At 39.6% G+C, this 12,922-nt stretch overlaps 1 protein-coding gene across 1 annotated transcript in view; it reads right to left on the bottom strand.

The window, feature by feature from the left end:
- ACOT12 (acyl-CoA thioesterase 12) overlaps window positions 1–11,864 on the bottom strand; it is a 55,167-nt gene extending 43,303 nt beyond the window's left edge. The window contains exons 1-3 of the mRNA XM_024125398.3: window positions 11,637–11,864; window positions 6,745–6,814; window positions 1,765–1,825 (exon numbers count right to left, since the gene is read on the bottom strand). Coding sequence (XP_023981166.1) covers window positions 1,765–1,825; window positions 6,745–6,814; window positions 11,637–11,769 — 264 coding nt within the window. The 5' untranslated portion in view covers window positions 11,770–11,864. The remainder of the gene's footprint in view (window positions 1–1,764; window positions 1,826–6,744; window positions 6,815–11,636) is intronic.
- Window positions 11,865–12,922: the final 1,058 nt, after the last annotated feature.

Consider the following 12,922-nt stretch of genomic DNA (forward strand, 5'->3'; position numbering starts at 1 on the left):
ATGCAAATCAAAACTACAATGAGTTATCACCTCACACCTGTCAGAATGGCCATCATCAAAAAATCTACAAACAATAAATGCTGGGGAGAGTGTGGAGAAAAGGGAACCCTCTTGCAATGTTGGTAGGAATGTATATTGATACAGCCACTATGGATAACAGTATGGAGGGTCCTTAAAAAACCAAAAATAGAACTACCATACGACCCACCAATCCCACTACTGGGCATATATCCCAAGAAAACCATAATTCAAAAAGAGTCATGTGCCCCAATGTTCATTGCAGCTCTATTTACAATAGCCAGGACATGGAAGCAACCTAAGTGTCCATTGAAAGATGAACAAATAAAGAAGATGTGGCACATATATACAATGGAATATTACTCAACCATAAAAAGAAACGAAATTGAGTTATTTGTAGTGACGTGGATGGACCTAGAGACTCATACAGAGTGAAGTACGTCAGAAAGAGAAAAACAAATACCGTATGCTAACACATATATATGAAATCTAAAAAAAAAAAAAAAAAAAGGTCAGAAGAACGTAGGGGTAGGACAGGAATAAAGACGCAGTCATAGAGAATGGACTTGAGCACACGAGGCGTAGGGTAAGCTGGGATGCAGTGAGAGAGTGGCATCGACATATATACACTACCAAAAGTAATATAGATAGCTAGTGGGAAGTAACCACATAGCACAGGGAGATCAGCTCAGTGCTTTGTGTCCACCTAGAGGGGTGGGATAGGGATGGTGGGAGGGAGGGAGATGCAAGAGGGAGGACATATGGGGATGTATGTATATGTATAGCTGATTGACTTTGTTATAAAGCAGAAACACACCATAGTAAAGCAATTATACTCCAATAAAGATGTTAAAATTTTTTTTTAATAAAAGGGAAAATTTGGACACATACACACACACACACAGGGAGAGCACCATGTGCAGATGAAGGCTGAGATAGGGGTGAAGCAAACCACTGGCCAACCACCAGGGGTTAGGAGGGAGGATGGGGGCAGATTCTCTCCCATAGGCCTTGGGAGGAACCAACCCTACTGACACCTTGATTTAGGACTGCTAGCCTCCAGAACAGTGAGACTATAAATTTCTGTTGTTTAAGGCACCTAATCTGTGAAACTTTGTCAGAGAATCCCTAAGAAACAAATGTAAGTCCCTACATGTCTTTTGTGCCCAGAGATCAAAGGGACTGCTACTGAGCAAACTACAAGTTGCAATATGGGATCCACGAGCTCCTTTCCTGCTATTTTGACCTGGATAGAGACTTCAAAAGCTCCCAAGAATTTTGTATTCATAGCTATAATAAAAAAAGAAAACCAGGTAGACGAAGAAGAAAAATCTAAGCTTCCCTTCTAGCTCCAATTACTCTGCCTTTCAAAAACTAGTTAATCATGGGACTAGTTTTCATTATAGGTGAGGAGGTAGAGAACAAGTAGAATTAGAATAGTAATAGAGTCAGAATAATTGAGAAATAAAACCTATACCTGGCAAAGAACCAAGAGAGCACCCTCCCTTGTATGTTTACTTTGTGTATATCCTTTTATGTAAAAATAGTTCATTGCATCACATTTAATTTTAGTAGCAGGGAAACACAGGCTTATTATTTACCTGTGAGCCTGACTACAGATTCAAGGGCCTTCTGAAATTCAGAATCACATGAACTCCAAGTTATTCCAGGCCTCCTCCTCTCTCCTCTGTAAACAATGAAGAAATGAGCACCAACATGCAGAAGGAAGAAAAGGGAGCCTCTTACCTCCATGCTTGTGCTGAACGCTCTAGTAACTTTCGCTTTGATGGTTATAACTTGTCCAACTCTAGTTAAAAAAAAAAATCAGTAATTCTAGCACATCTCATTTCAGACTTGAAGATTCACTTAAATGTGTGTGCCATAGAACAGTTCCACCTTATGCTGATAATGTTCATGCATGAGAAACTCAAATTAATAACATAACAAGACAGCACTAAAAATAGATACTGATTATTGTAAACCACACAAGAGTTAGCTGACTACCTCTTTTTAACAGAAAATGGCCTTTGCAAAGATGGTGTGCAAAATGACTTCCAAATCTACAACAGATACTTGACTACCACAGCTGTTTGGTTAAGAGAAAATGAACACACATGCAAACCTACACAATTGATATGTTTAAATGTTGGTTAACAAATAAATGGTAAACATACAAGCAAGCAAGCAAGCAAACAAACTGAATACCTTCACTAGGTTTACAGGAGCCCTCAATGTTGCCAGATGATCCATTCACTCCACATTATTACTGGGACTCTGGTCATGTAACCCTAGTTGTTTCAAAGCTTTTGTGTTCTGGCCCTTCAGTCACCTAAGGGTCTACCCAATATAAGCCTCCTCAATTTTTCTCCCTGACTTCAAAGTTGAACTACATTCTCACTATTCTTCTCAATCTTCTGTTTCAGGGGAAGAAAAATAGATCTCTTCCATACCTCTTTCTTTACCCGTGCCCTTGATCCCATCCTGCTCTTACCTTTCCTCCGGCACCATGGCCTGGCTTAGGCAGCTCCTTCCTCTTTTGTACCCTCAATCTCTGCCCCTTCCTTGACTCCTTATCAGTCTGTGAAAATGTTCAAGGCTTTTCCTTGCTAAAAATCTTTCTCTCAAGTTTATTCTATCACACCATTTTTTTCTCTTCTCCTCTATATTTCTCCATATTCAAACTTCCTAAAATAATCTTTTTCTTTTTCCAGCTCATACATTTAACAAATGTTTACTGAGTTACAACTAGTCCTGGCACTAAACTAAGACCTCAGGATACAGTGATTAACAAGACAAGGTTGATGACATCAAGGAGACCAGTCTTCACTTGGGACACCAGGATGCAGACAGATGAAGTGCAACGCTATGAAATTTTTCAAAAGGAAGAAAGTATCAAGTATTGCAAAAACACCCAGAAGTGACTAATTTGAAAAGTCATGGAAGGAGCCATAGAAGAGGTAACATCTGAGATGGGTCTTAAAAGATTAGGATTTTGTCAGGTTCAGAAGTTTGGGGGTTTCATCTCTCATTCACTTCTCAGCCACTCAAATCTAGCTGTTGCTTCCACGTCTTACTCCTGATCTCTCTGAAGTCACTTCCTAACAGCTAAATCCAAGGTCTTCTCTCATTTAACAGCATCAATCAATCTCTTTCTTCAGGAAACCTTCTCTTCCCTTGGCTTCCAAAATACTGTTCTCTCTTCATTCTCAGTTTTCTTCACTGATTTCCATTTCTTAGAAATGGCTATCCCTTAAGGGTAGCCATCCACCAAATTTATGTTCTTTGTTTTTTCTCATTTCAGCCTCATCCTGAAGACCTTCTTCTCTTCCATAATCCTATCATCTTTATAGAGATGATTCTCAAATCTAAATCTTTAGCCCAAACCTCATTCTTGAAACACAGAGCCATATTTTCAAACTTCTCTCAGCAGATTCAGCTAATAGTTATGGAGGCCCTACTAGTCTGAGTGATAGCTGCTTATACACACATTACCTAATTTAACTTAATCCCCACATTTAGCACATGCAAACCCAAACCAATTTTCTCTTTTCCTTAAATTTGTTCCTCCTAGATTTCCTAGCTCTGTTTGGTAAGGTTTCTAGCAGAGATTTACAGTGATAACACGAAGCAGAGAGTCCCTCTTCAAAGCTACTGTAGTACTTTGTACTCATATACTACCAAAATCTTCCACCTCTGCCTGTCAGACTCTGAGGAAGGGAAGCATCTTGCCACCTTTTTTTTTGGCCACACCATGCGGCATGTGTAACTTCCCTGACCAGGGCTCGAACCTGCGCCCCCTGCAGTGGAAGCGCTGAGTCTTAACCACTGGACCACCAGGGAAGTCCATCTTGCCACGTTTTTGTCTCTTTTGTGAACTCTGCCCTTCCTTTAAAAGCAGGAGACATTCTGCTTTTCATTCTGCTAAAATCCCAAGTAAAATCAATTTCATAGCACGGCATTCAAGGTGTTCTGTTACCCAGCCCCACACTGCTGCTGGGGCATCATCTCTGCATGCCAGGCTTTTCCTAAGCAGCCCCCCACTTCTTCCCACCTCAATACTTAGGCTCTTACATGTACCTCATCTTGTGAAGTCCTTTTCCTATTCACCAGTGAAAATCTATACCTCATTTAAGGCCCACATTAAATACTACCTCCATCATGAAACTCTCATTGGTTCTCCAGTCAAAATGTACCTTTTATCTACCCCACAGAATTTATATCTCACCCTAGGCATGCATCCTATCGTACTTTCTATTCTGATGACTATGTATTTGTCTGACTTTCTTACCAGACTGAGTGACTGCCACACCTCAGTATTGTGTCATAAACATTCACATATTCGATTGAGCCTAGAGCAGTACTTTTGGTATATTCAATATATACTTGTGAATTAAAAAAATATCTAATATGGGACTTCCCTGGTGGCACAGTGGTTAAGACTCCGCACTCCCAATGCAGGGGGCCCGGGTTCGATCCCTGGTCCGGAAACTAGATCCCACGTGCATGCTGCAACCAAGAGTTTCCATGCCACAACTAAGGAGCCCACCTGCCGCAACTAAGACCTGATGCAACCAAATAAATAAATAAATAATTTAAAAAATCAATATAGTAAAAAAATAATATGGCTTTTAAACAAATTGTATGGCTTTCTATATGCAGCTTTCAATTTTCTTTTTTTAATGGTGCAGGTCCCATATATTTTAGTGGCCACAAATCCTTTCTGATAACACAAACACAAAATGGTTCAAATGGCAAACCACACTTTAATGATGAGGTTACTAGTTAAGTCTAAGTTACAGAATTTAGGATTGGAAAGTACACAATAGATGTTTTATTGTAATATACTGTTGGCATAACTAAGTTTAATAATGGTGCTTTAATCTATTCCCAAATAAGTTTGGATTTTCAGTAATGTGTGATTGTGTTGAGATACAAACACATGTCAACTTTTTCTACTTCAGGGAAAATCACATAGCTAGTATCTGTGCTTAGTCAATAGACCCAATAGACCTTTATCTGTATCTACAAGTCTCTAGAATGTCAAGGGCTCTTTCACTGACACTGCAGCTGCCTATGAGAACAAGCGTCAGGAGATGTTCAATAAAGGTTGCTGATCACAAAGATAGAAGAAGTGGGTTGGAGAAAGCACTGGATAGAGCATAAGAAGATCCAGGCTCTAAGTGTCCTTTGTCCTTTGGCTGGCTCTGGGCCTTAGGCTTCAGTTTCTTATCAGTACAAAGAGATGATTGGGTTGAGTTCTAAAGGTCTCTCCATATCTATGATTCTAATGCCTACCAAAAATTTCTTTTGGGTTAGCTTTGGAGATATAACTTCTTTATGCATGTGGTTTTATTTAACTTAATTTTGTTTGTATATAAATGAATAAGTGCCAAATAGATAAATGTAAGCTGGAGGTTGGAGAGATGAAGTGGGCATCTCACTGGACAGACTACTTAGGGTTTGAAAACTGGTGGCAGCTACCCCATGGTCCTTGAGAACCATCCTAGACTAGAAACAGATGATCTTCTCTCTTCGTTTTTCTTATGTTATGTTTAGAAAAAAGAAGAGAGAAGATCATCTGTTTCTAGTCTGCGATGGTTCTTTTAGGATGAAGGTATTCAGAAAGAAAAAAAAGAGATACAAACATAAAATCAGATAAATTAAGTAAAAACATATAACCCTAGTTTATTACAGTTATTAATGTAACCTCTTTAAAAAAAATAATTCCTAATTCTGTCCACCAAAAAGGCATAGAAATAATGACCAATCCTGCATCAGTGAGCATGTTAAACAGGGATACAATGAGCAGATACAAAATGTGGTAAACACTATAGGACAAATGACCAGATTTCTTTAAAAAACAAATTGCAAGAGAAAAGAAGAAAGGGAAATTTTTATGTTAAAGGTCATATCAGCTATGTTGGATCCTGATTCAATCCATAGACCAATTGTTTAAATTAAAAAAAAATTTTTTTGAGACCATTGGGAATGATAGTTTTTCTTAATGGTATTGCAGTTACGTTATTATGTTTTCTAAAAGAGCCCTGATCTTTTAGAAATATATACTGAAATATTCAGAGATGATGTCTGGGATTTGCTTCAAAATAATCCAGATATGTGGGGGAGTATGGAAGGGTATTGATAAAACAACAGCATTTATGAGTTGATTATTGTTGTAGTTAGGTATTGGGTCCTTGGGGATACATGGTAGTATTCTCTCTACTTTTGTATATGGTTGAAAGATTTGTGTATCTTGAAATTTTCTACAATAAGAGATGGTAAAACATGTACACACTCCCACACATAAAATGTTTTTCATAATTTAACACCTCTACTCAGATGAATTAATGTTTACCCAACAACCTAATGATGAATTTCTCCATCATAGAGATACTTACTATCATTAATTATTCTTGTAGTAAAGGAAGGAGCCATTCAGAACCAGCTTTTAGAAATCCTGCAATACCTTATACCAGAATGCATTTAATGCTGAGAGCTATTTCTCAACAAACTCAGGGCTGTAAATTTACACTTAATAGTATTTACTAAAAGTAGGTCCTGAAATTATTATTATTATTATGTTTTACTGATTTACATTGGTTCAAATGTTACTTATTAACAAATTGGATCCCTGACTCCAAATGAGTACACTTAGGTGCCACAAATACATGTTGTAAATGAACCAATAAACCCAGGAGAAAGGCATGATAAAGCAATGCCACTTACCTAGCTGTCTCCTCAAATTGTATGTCATCCACTGAGGCTGTAACACAGGAAACCCCAGCATGTTTTTCAGCTTCAAAACATAGGTTAAAAATGGGCTGCATTAATAGTTATGTTTAAATATTTCAGCATGCAGGAAAAGGAATAAAACAAGTGGATTTATTCTAGTAACTCATCCTCTTATGCAGTATAGGACCACTGTGCCCACACTTCTGGATGAACTGGATTGATAACAGTTCCTTTGCTCAATAAGTTATTTTTCTACTGCATGAAAATTACTGTACTTTCTCCGAAGTTTTAACTTATACTATCTTTGATTTGAAATTCAGCACCAATACCCAGCATATCTAACTATTCAGATAGTAACTTTAGTAAGTTGGTGTCAAATTTAAATATTTTGTCAGGTACTACCCTTCTTTCGTTTAAAAAAACAATACATCAAAACTGTATCTATTATCCCACATAACCAGTAGCTGAATATATTTAAACCACTTAACCAGTGCAAGCACTGAACAGTGTGGAAGACCTCAAGTTCATACCCCAAATCAGAGAGAAACTTGTCTGGGCATCAGAGAAATAGAGATGGGCACATAGTAAGTATTTAATCAATATTTATTATTTATTACTACCAAATTCATATGAAATTCACTATGCATTAATTATGTTGGAGGAGAAAAGTATTGAGTAGGGTGAGAGAGATTAGGGAAGCGCTCCAGTTATTTCCATGTTCCCTGCCTGCATTTATTTATTTATTTATAATATTTATTTATTTGTTTGTTTATTTATTTATTTATTTTTGGCTGTGTTGGGTCTTCGTTGCTGCCCTTGGGCTTTCTCTAGTTGCAGTGAGCGGGGGCTACTCTTCATTGTGGTGCACGGGCTTCTCATTGCGGTGGCTTCTCTCGTTGAGGAGCACAGGCTCTAGATGCATGGGCTTCAGTAGTTGTGGCACGTGGGCTCAGTAGTTGTGGCTTGCGGGCTCTAGAATGCGGACTCAGTAGTTGTGGTGCATGGGCTAAGTTGCTCTGCGGCATGTGGGATCTTCCTGGACCAGGGCTTGAACCCATGTTTCCTGCATTGGCAGATGGATTCTTAACCACTGCGCCACCAGGGAAGTCCCTCTGTCTGCATTTAATTTGTTGAGATGTTTTTTTTTTTGATTGTTGGTTTTACTTTATGTAAAAGTATCAGAATTTTTCCTCTTTGGGAAAAATCTTGACATGTGGTTTTTCCAGAATTTCATTTTGAGGAACAGTCAGTTAAAACCCAAACAGACTGCATTAGCTTTTTAAAGAAATTTTAACTCCATTTTAATTTTGGAGACTTCACTCCTGCTGTCATATTATGAAAAAGAAAGAGACAGTGAATTATTCTGAATTTGCATTCTTTGTGTGTAGTGGATTACTTTAATTGCAATATATATTGATAGTCCCAGGTAAAGTGATTGAGAAAATACTCCAGAGAGCAAGTATTTAAAACATTCCTCTCTATGATCTAATTCTGCAGAAAACTGGACATTCTGGTTTTACTAGTTGGAAATAACTATTCTTCCAAATATGCAGATAACATAAACTGAGTTACCAGAAAACTGACCGTAGCAGAACTCTGTGTGTGAGTGATGGAAGGGGGGAAATGGGTTTCCCAGCTCTAAAGTTCAATTAGAGGAAGGAAACATAAAAGTATTAGACCCTAGAAAGTTGGGTTCAATTTAATTCAGTGTATCAAACATTTGTTAAATTCCCATTGATTTCCAGACACTGAGCTGTTATCAGTCCTATCTTTTAATGAGTCTACTCAGTGACAGAAATTTAGCCATAGTCAGTAAAGTGTTGACTAAACGGTATGTAATAGACATTCATTCTGGTCACCTGATATGAGGGAATGATATGGTGAGATTATTAAACTATTCTTGTAGGTAAAGTGTTATCATGTACACCAACATGAGTTACCAAATTTTGAATGATTTAAATGATAACTAAAGTGCAAAAACCAATAAAAGACTAAATTTTTATTGTATATATTGGGTGTCTTCTATGTATATATAGCACTATACCAGATTGCATTAGGGATCACAAAGAAACATAATCATAAAAATTATGATTTATTATTGGCCTGGCACTGAGCTAAGTATTTATGCATATCAATTACATGAGGTTGATACTGTTATTAGTTCTATTTTACAAAAGAGGCAATTTTGGCTTACAAAGATCAAATACATTGTTCTAAATAGTTATTTTTACTACAGAAGCAACAGGAACTCTGAAAAAAGAAAAGACTAACCAGGGAATGCTCCCTTGAGAAGTACTTGTCTGAATATGGGCTTCAGGAGCTCAACTGCCATGTTTTACATTATAGACTTTCAAGGGCCATTAAATTAAAAATGAAAAATTAAAATATGGGGAACCAACACAGGGCCACAATTTTTACATGTGATTATTTTCTTTTTACAAGTGTGACAGGTATGAATTCAACAGGACCAGTCTGTTCTGGTTCTTGGTTTTGATTGTCCTTCATGCAGTATGCCAGTAAAAGTGGAGAAACCCTAAGGCTATTTCTGATTTCCTGGGGAAACTGAGAGAAGCTGAGGAACAGCTAAGTGGATGTAATCCAGGTATGATGACTGACAAAAATGATGGTGGCTTCATTCATTCTTTCTTTTAACTAATATTGATTGAACACCCGTGCTATGCCAGCCTCTCTGTAAGGTACTGGAAACAGCTACTATCCCTATTCTCATGGAATCTAGTGAGGAGCCAGACATTAATTAAATGAATACATAATAACAAAATGAGTTACATGATCTGAAGGAAACATGGATTTTATGAGGGTCTGTAACTGAGGAACCACACCTAGGTGGCATGTCAGGGAAGGTTTCCCTGTGGAGAGGATGCTTGAAGTGAGACCTGAAAGATGAGAAGGAGTAAAACAGATGTGTGTTGTGGAGGAGAGCAGGGGAGGAAGGGCTTGCTGGGTAGAAGGAACAGTGACTACAAAGGTCCTGAGAAGGTTTTTGTGGCAAAAATGCAAAAAGCAAGAAGGAGAGTTGATAAGATAAGGCTGAGGGGAAGGCTGAGGATAAACCATGCACAGGGCCTTGAAGCTCTTGGTTGACAATTTTTATAATATTTAGTATTAAAGATATTGTTTCAGTATCTTCTGGTCTCCAGATGAGGCCGGTGGCTAATTCTAAGGAGGTCAGTGGCTAATTCTAATCCTTGTTTTCCTACAAGGATTAACATTAACCATGTTTCCAAACCAACTTTATCATAAAGGTTTCTTCAATATTGTATTATTAGTAATATAACTCTTAAGGGCCACAGTAATTGGTTACCAATTGACTCCTGCTGTGATCCGAGTTGCCAAAGGTGTAAAACCATAGAAATTTTAATGAAAATTGCAGGAGGGCAATTGTTTCTCCGTTATAGGACAGAAGCACTAAGTGAGGTAACTTTAAAAGTCACATCAATATTCACATAATGAATTCAGTTGCCATGGCAATAGGCTTGGCAACTGAATAATTTCTATACTTGTTTCTCCTACATGTGAATTACTTTTATATTCATGTCTCCATTATTGTTATTATAACAGACCTCAAATCCTGATAAAAACTGTTAAGACAGAAACCAAACAGACCTATCAACAAACAGAAAATAAACAGACTGACATCAGATATATGACTGAATTTTGCAGTGGTTAACACACAGGAGATTAGAAACTCTATGCACACTCATTGAAGAAAACAGGAATTTGTAATCAGCTGAGCTTTACTTTTGTCTTGTATAAAATAAGAGTCCTGGGATACACGATCTTAAGCTCCTTCCAGTTCTAATATTTTATCCTAACATATTTTAGTTAAAATGTACATTTGCTGAGTCTATTAAGTGCCTTACACAAAGCCTGGCTTCCTTTTAGAAATGAGATTCCAAGTTCTGGACCCATCCATCCAATTACCCATCCATATAATCAGGAAGTTTTTATTTAGTGCTTACTTATTAAGTGCTTACTAAGCTTCAGTTTACATGCTAATTGGCTAGGCAGGAAATAAAAGGTGAACATATAAGTATACAAAGTAATTACGGATTGTGCTAAGTGGTGTGGAGGAATTTGGAAAGGGTGTTGTGATGAAAGGGTACAAATGTAAAGGAGGTAGTAAGGAAAGACTGCTCTGCATAAATGATATTTAGTGGAGACGGAATGCATGGAAAGGGCCAAGAGAAGAGTGTAAAGGCAAAAAGAACAGCAGGTGCAAAGGTCCTTCGCAGAGACTACATGACGGTGTGGAAGGCAACAAACTGAATTCAGAAGCAGATATAAGAGGTGAGTGGTGTATTAAACTAGACATTAAAGAGATTTGCAGAAATGTAAACCAATACCACTTCTCTAAGTACATTTTTGTTCTTGTTGAAAATATAGTTATTTTACAATAAAAATATGTAATGGGTTTTTGTTCTTTTCAAATGAATTATTTTTTAAAATTTCGCGTATGGTAAATATGGATAAAAGAACCAACACGAAAGCTCTCTGGGAGTCCTCGTTTATTTTATGGGGTAAAGGAGTCCTAAGACTAAAAGGTTTGAGAACCACTGGTCTAGGTCATTCCCAGTGTTGGATGAACAATCTCAATCATTACTTCCCAGCTGCGCAGGGCTTAAAGCTCTGTCAATACCCTTCCTTCTTCCTCCTCACCGATCAGGGGTCCTGGTGTGGCAGCATCCCGACCTCTGCCGTCCGGACCCCCGCCACCCCGCATCCCCACATCCCAGCCCGCTTCCCAGTTCCCAGACACACCACTCCACAGCACACACCGGGCCCCGCCCCCACTCAGGGCTCCTCCACTCCAGGCCCCCGGCACCCTGGGTCTCCCCCATCCTACCCTCCCCTTCCAGCACCCCTACCCGCCAGGCAGGCGGCAGCGTCGATCCACTTGAGCAGCTGAGCGGCGCTCAGCTCTCCGCGGAGGTTGGCGTGCGCGGGCTGGATGGCCTGGCTCACGCGCACCTCGCCGGGCGCCGGCCGCTCCAGCTCCATGGCCGGTCAAGAGTGCGAAGCAACCGGGCCTGGCCGCCGCCCGGCCACCAACTGGGCCCGCCCCCGCTCCAAAGGGCACCGAGCCGCTGCCACCCCGGCCCCGCACCCCGCGCCCTGCTGGCCGCTGGGCCGCCTGGTGCACCGGGAGGTGAGATTTAAGGGGCTAGGAATACCGCGAGAAGGGCGAAAGGGAACTCTCTTCTGTCTCAGAAGACACTGACTCGGGCGGCTGAGGTTGGCAAAACTGGAACCAGGCCGGGTTTCTCACCTATAAAGGGGGGATAGCAGTACTTATCTCAAGAGGACTGTGCAGAGAATTAAATGAGATAAAGTAAAAAGTCATAGAGTGTGCCTGGCTAAGGTGACATAGGTGTTTGCCAAGTAAATAGTGAGATTACTATCCGTCTGAAGAACTTAATAATTAATTAGTTAAATGCTGTCCAGAGAAATGTAGACCTTTTGTTTTAGAAGTTGATTTTAAAGTATTTGACTTCTTATTTTCTTTTTTTTTTTCTGGCTGTAGACTGCCAGGTAGGGTGGGCACGCACTCCTCCCATCCCTAGTTCAAAATCCACCTTCTGAGTCTTAGGATAATATAATGGCTCCAAAAAACCCCGTTATTCATCATTTTGTTATGAAATTACCTCCACTGCCAAACAAACGGAGAAAAATTTAAAAGGGCTCATCTTTGCTGGCACATCAGAAGTCACCCAATAAGGGAAGGCAACCTTTTGGTTTTAATATAGAGAATTTACAGTTAAAACCTGTCAACTTGGACTTCCTTGGTGGCGCAGTGGTTAAGAATCCACCTGCCAATGCAAGGGACGCGGGTTCGAGCCCTGGTCTGGGAGGATTCCACATGCCGCGGAGCAACTAAGCCCATGTGCCACAACTACTGAGCCTGCGCTCTAGAGCCCGCGAGCCACAACTACCGAGCCCGTGTGCTGCAACTACTGAAGCCCACGCGCCTAGAGCCCGTGCTCTGCAACAAGAGAAACCACCGCAATGAGAAGCCTGCGCACTGCAACGAAGAGTAGCCCTCGGTCGACGCAACTAGAGAAAAGCCCGTGCGCAGCAACAAAGACAACACAGCCAAAAATAAATAAATACATTAATTAATTAATTAAACAAAACCAAAAAACCTGTCAACTCA

The sequence above is a fragment of the Physeter macrocephalus genome, chromosome 8, assembly GCF_002837175.3.
Source record: "Physeter macrocephalus isolate SW-GA chromosome 8, ASM283717v5, whole genome shotgun sequence".
In the NCBI taxonomy this organism is placed as follows: domain Eukaryota; kingdom Metazoa; phylum Chordata; class Mammalia; order Artiodactyla; family Physeteridae; genus Physeter; species Physeter macrocephalus.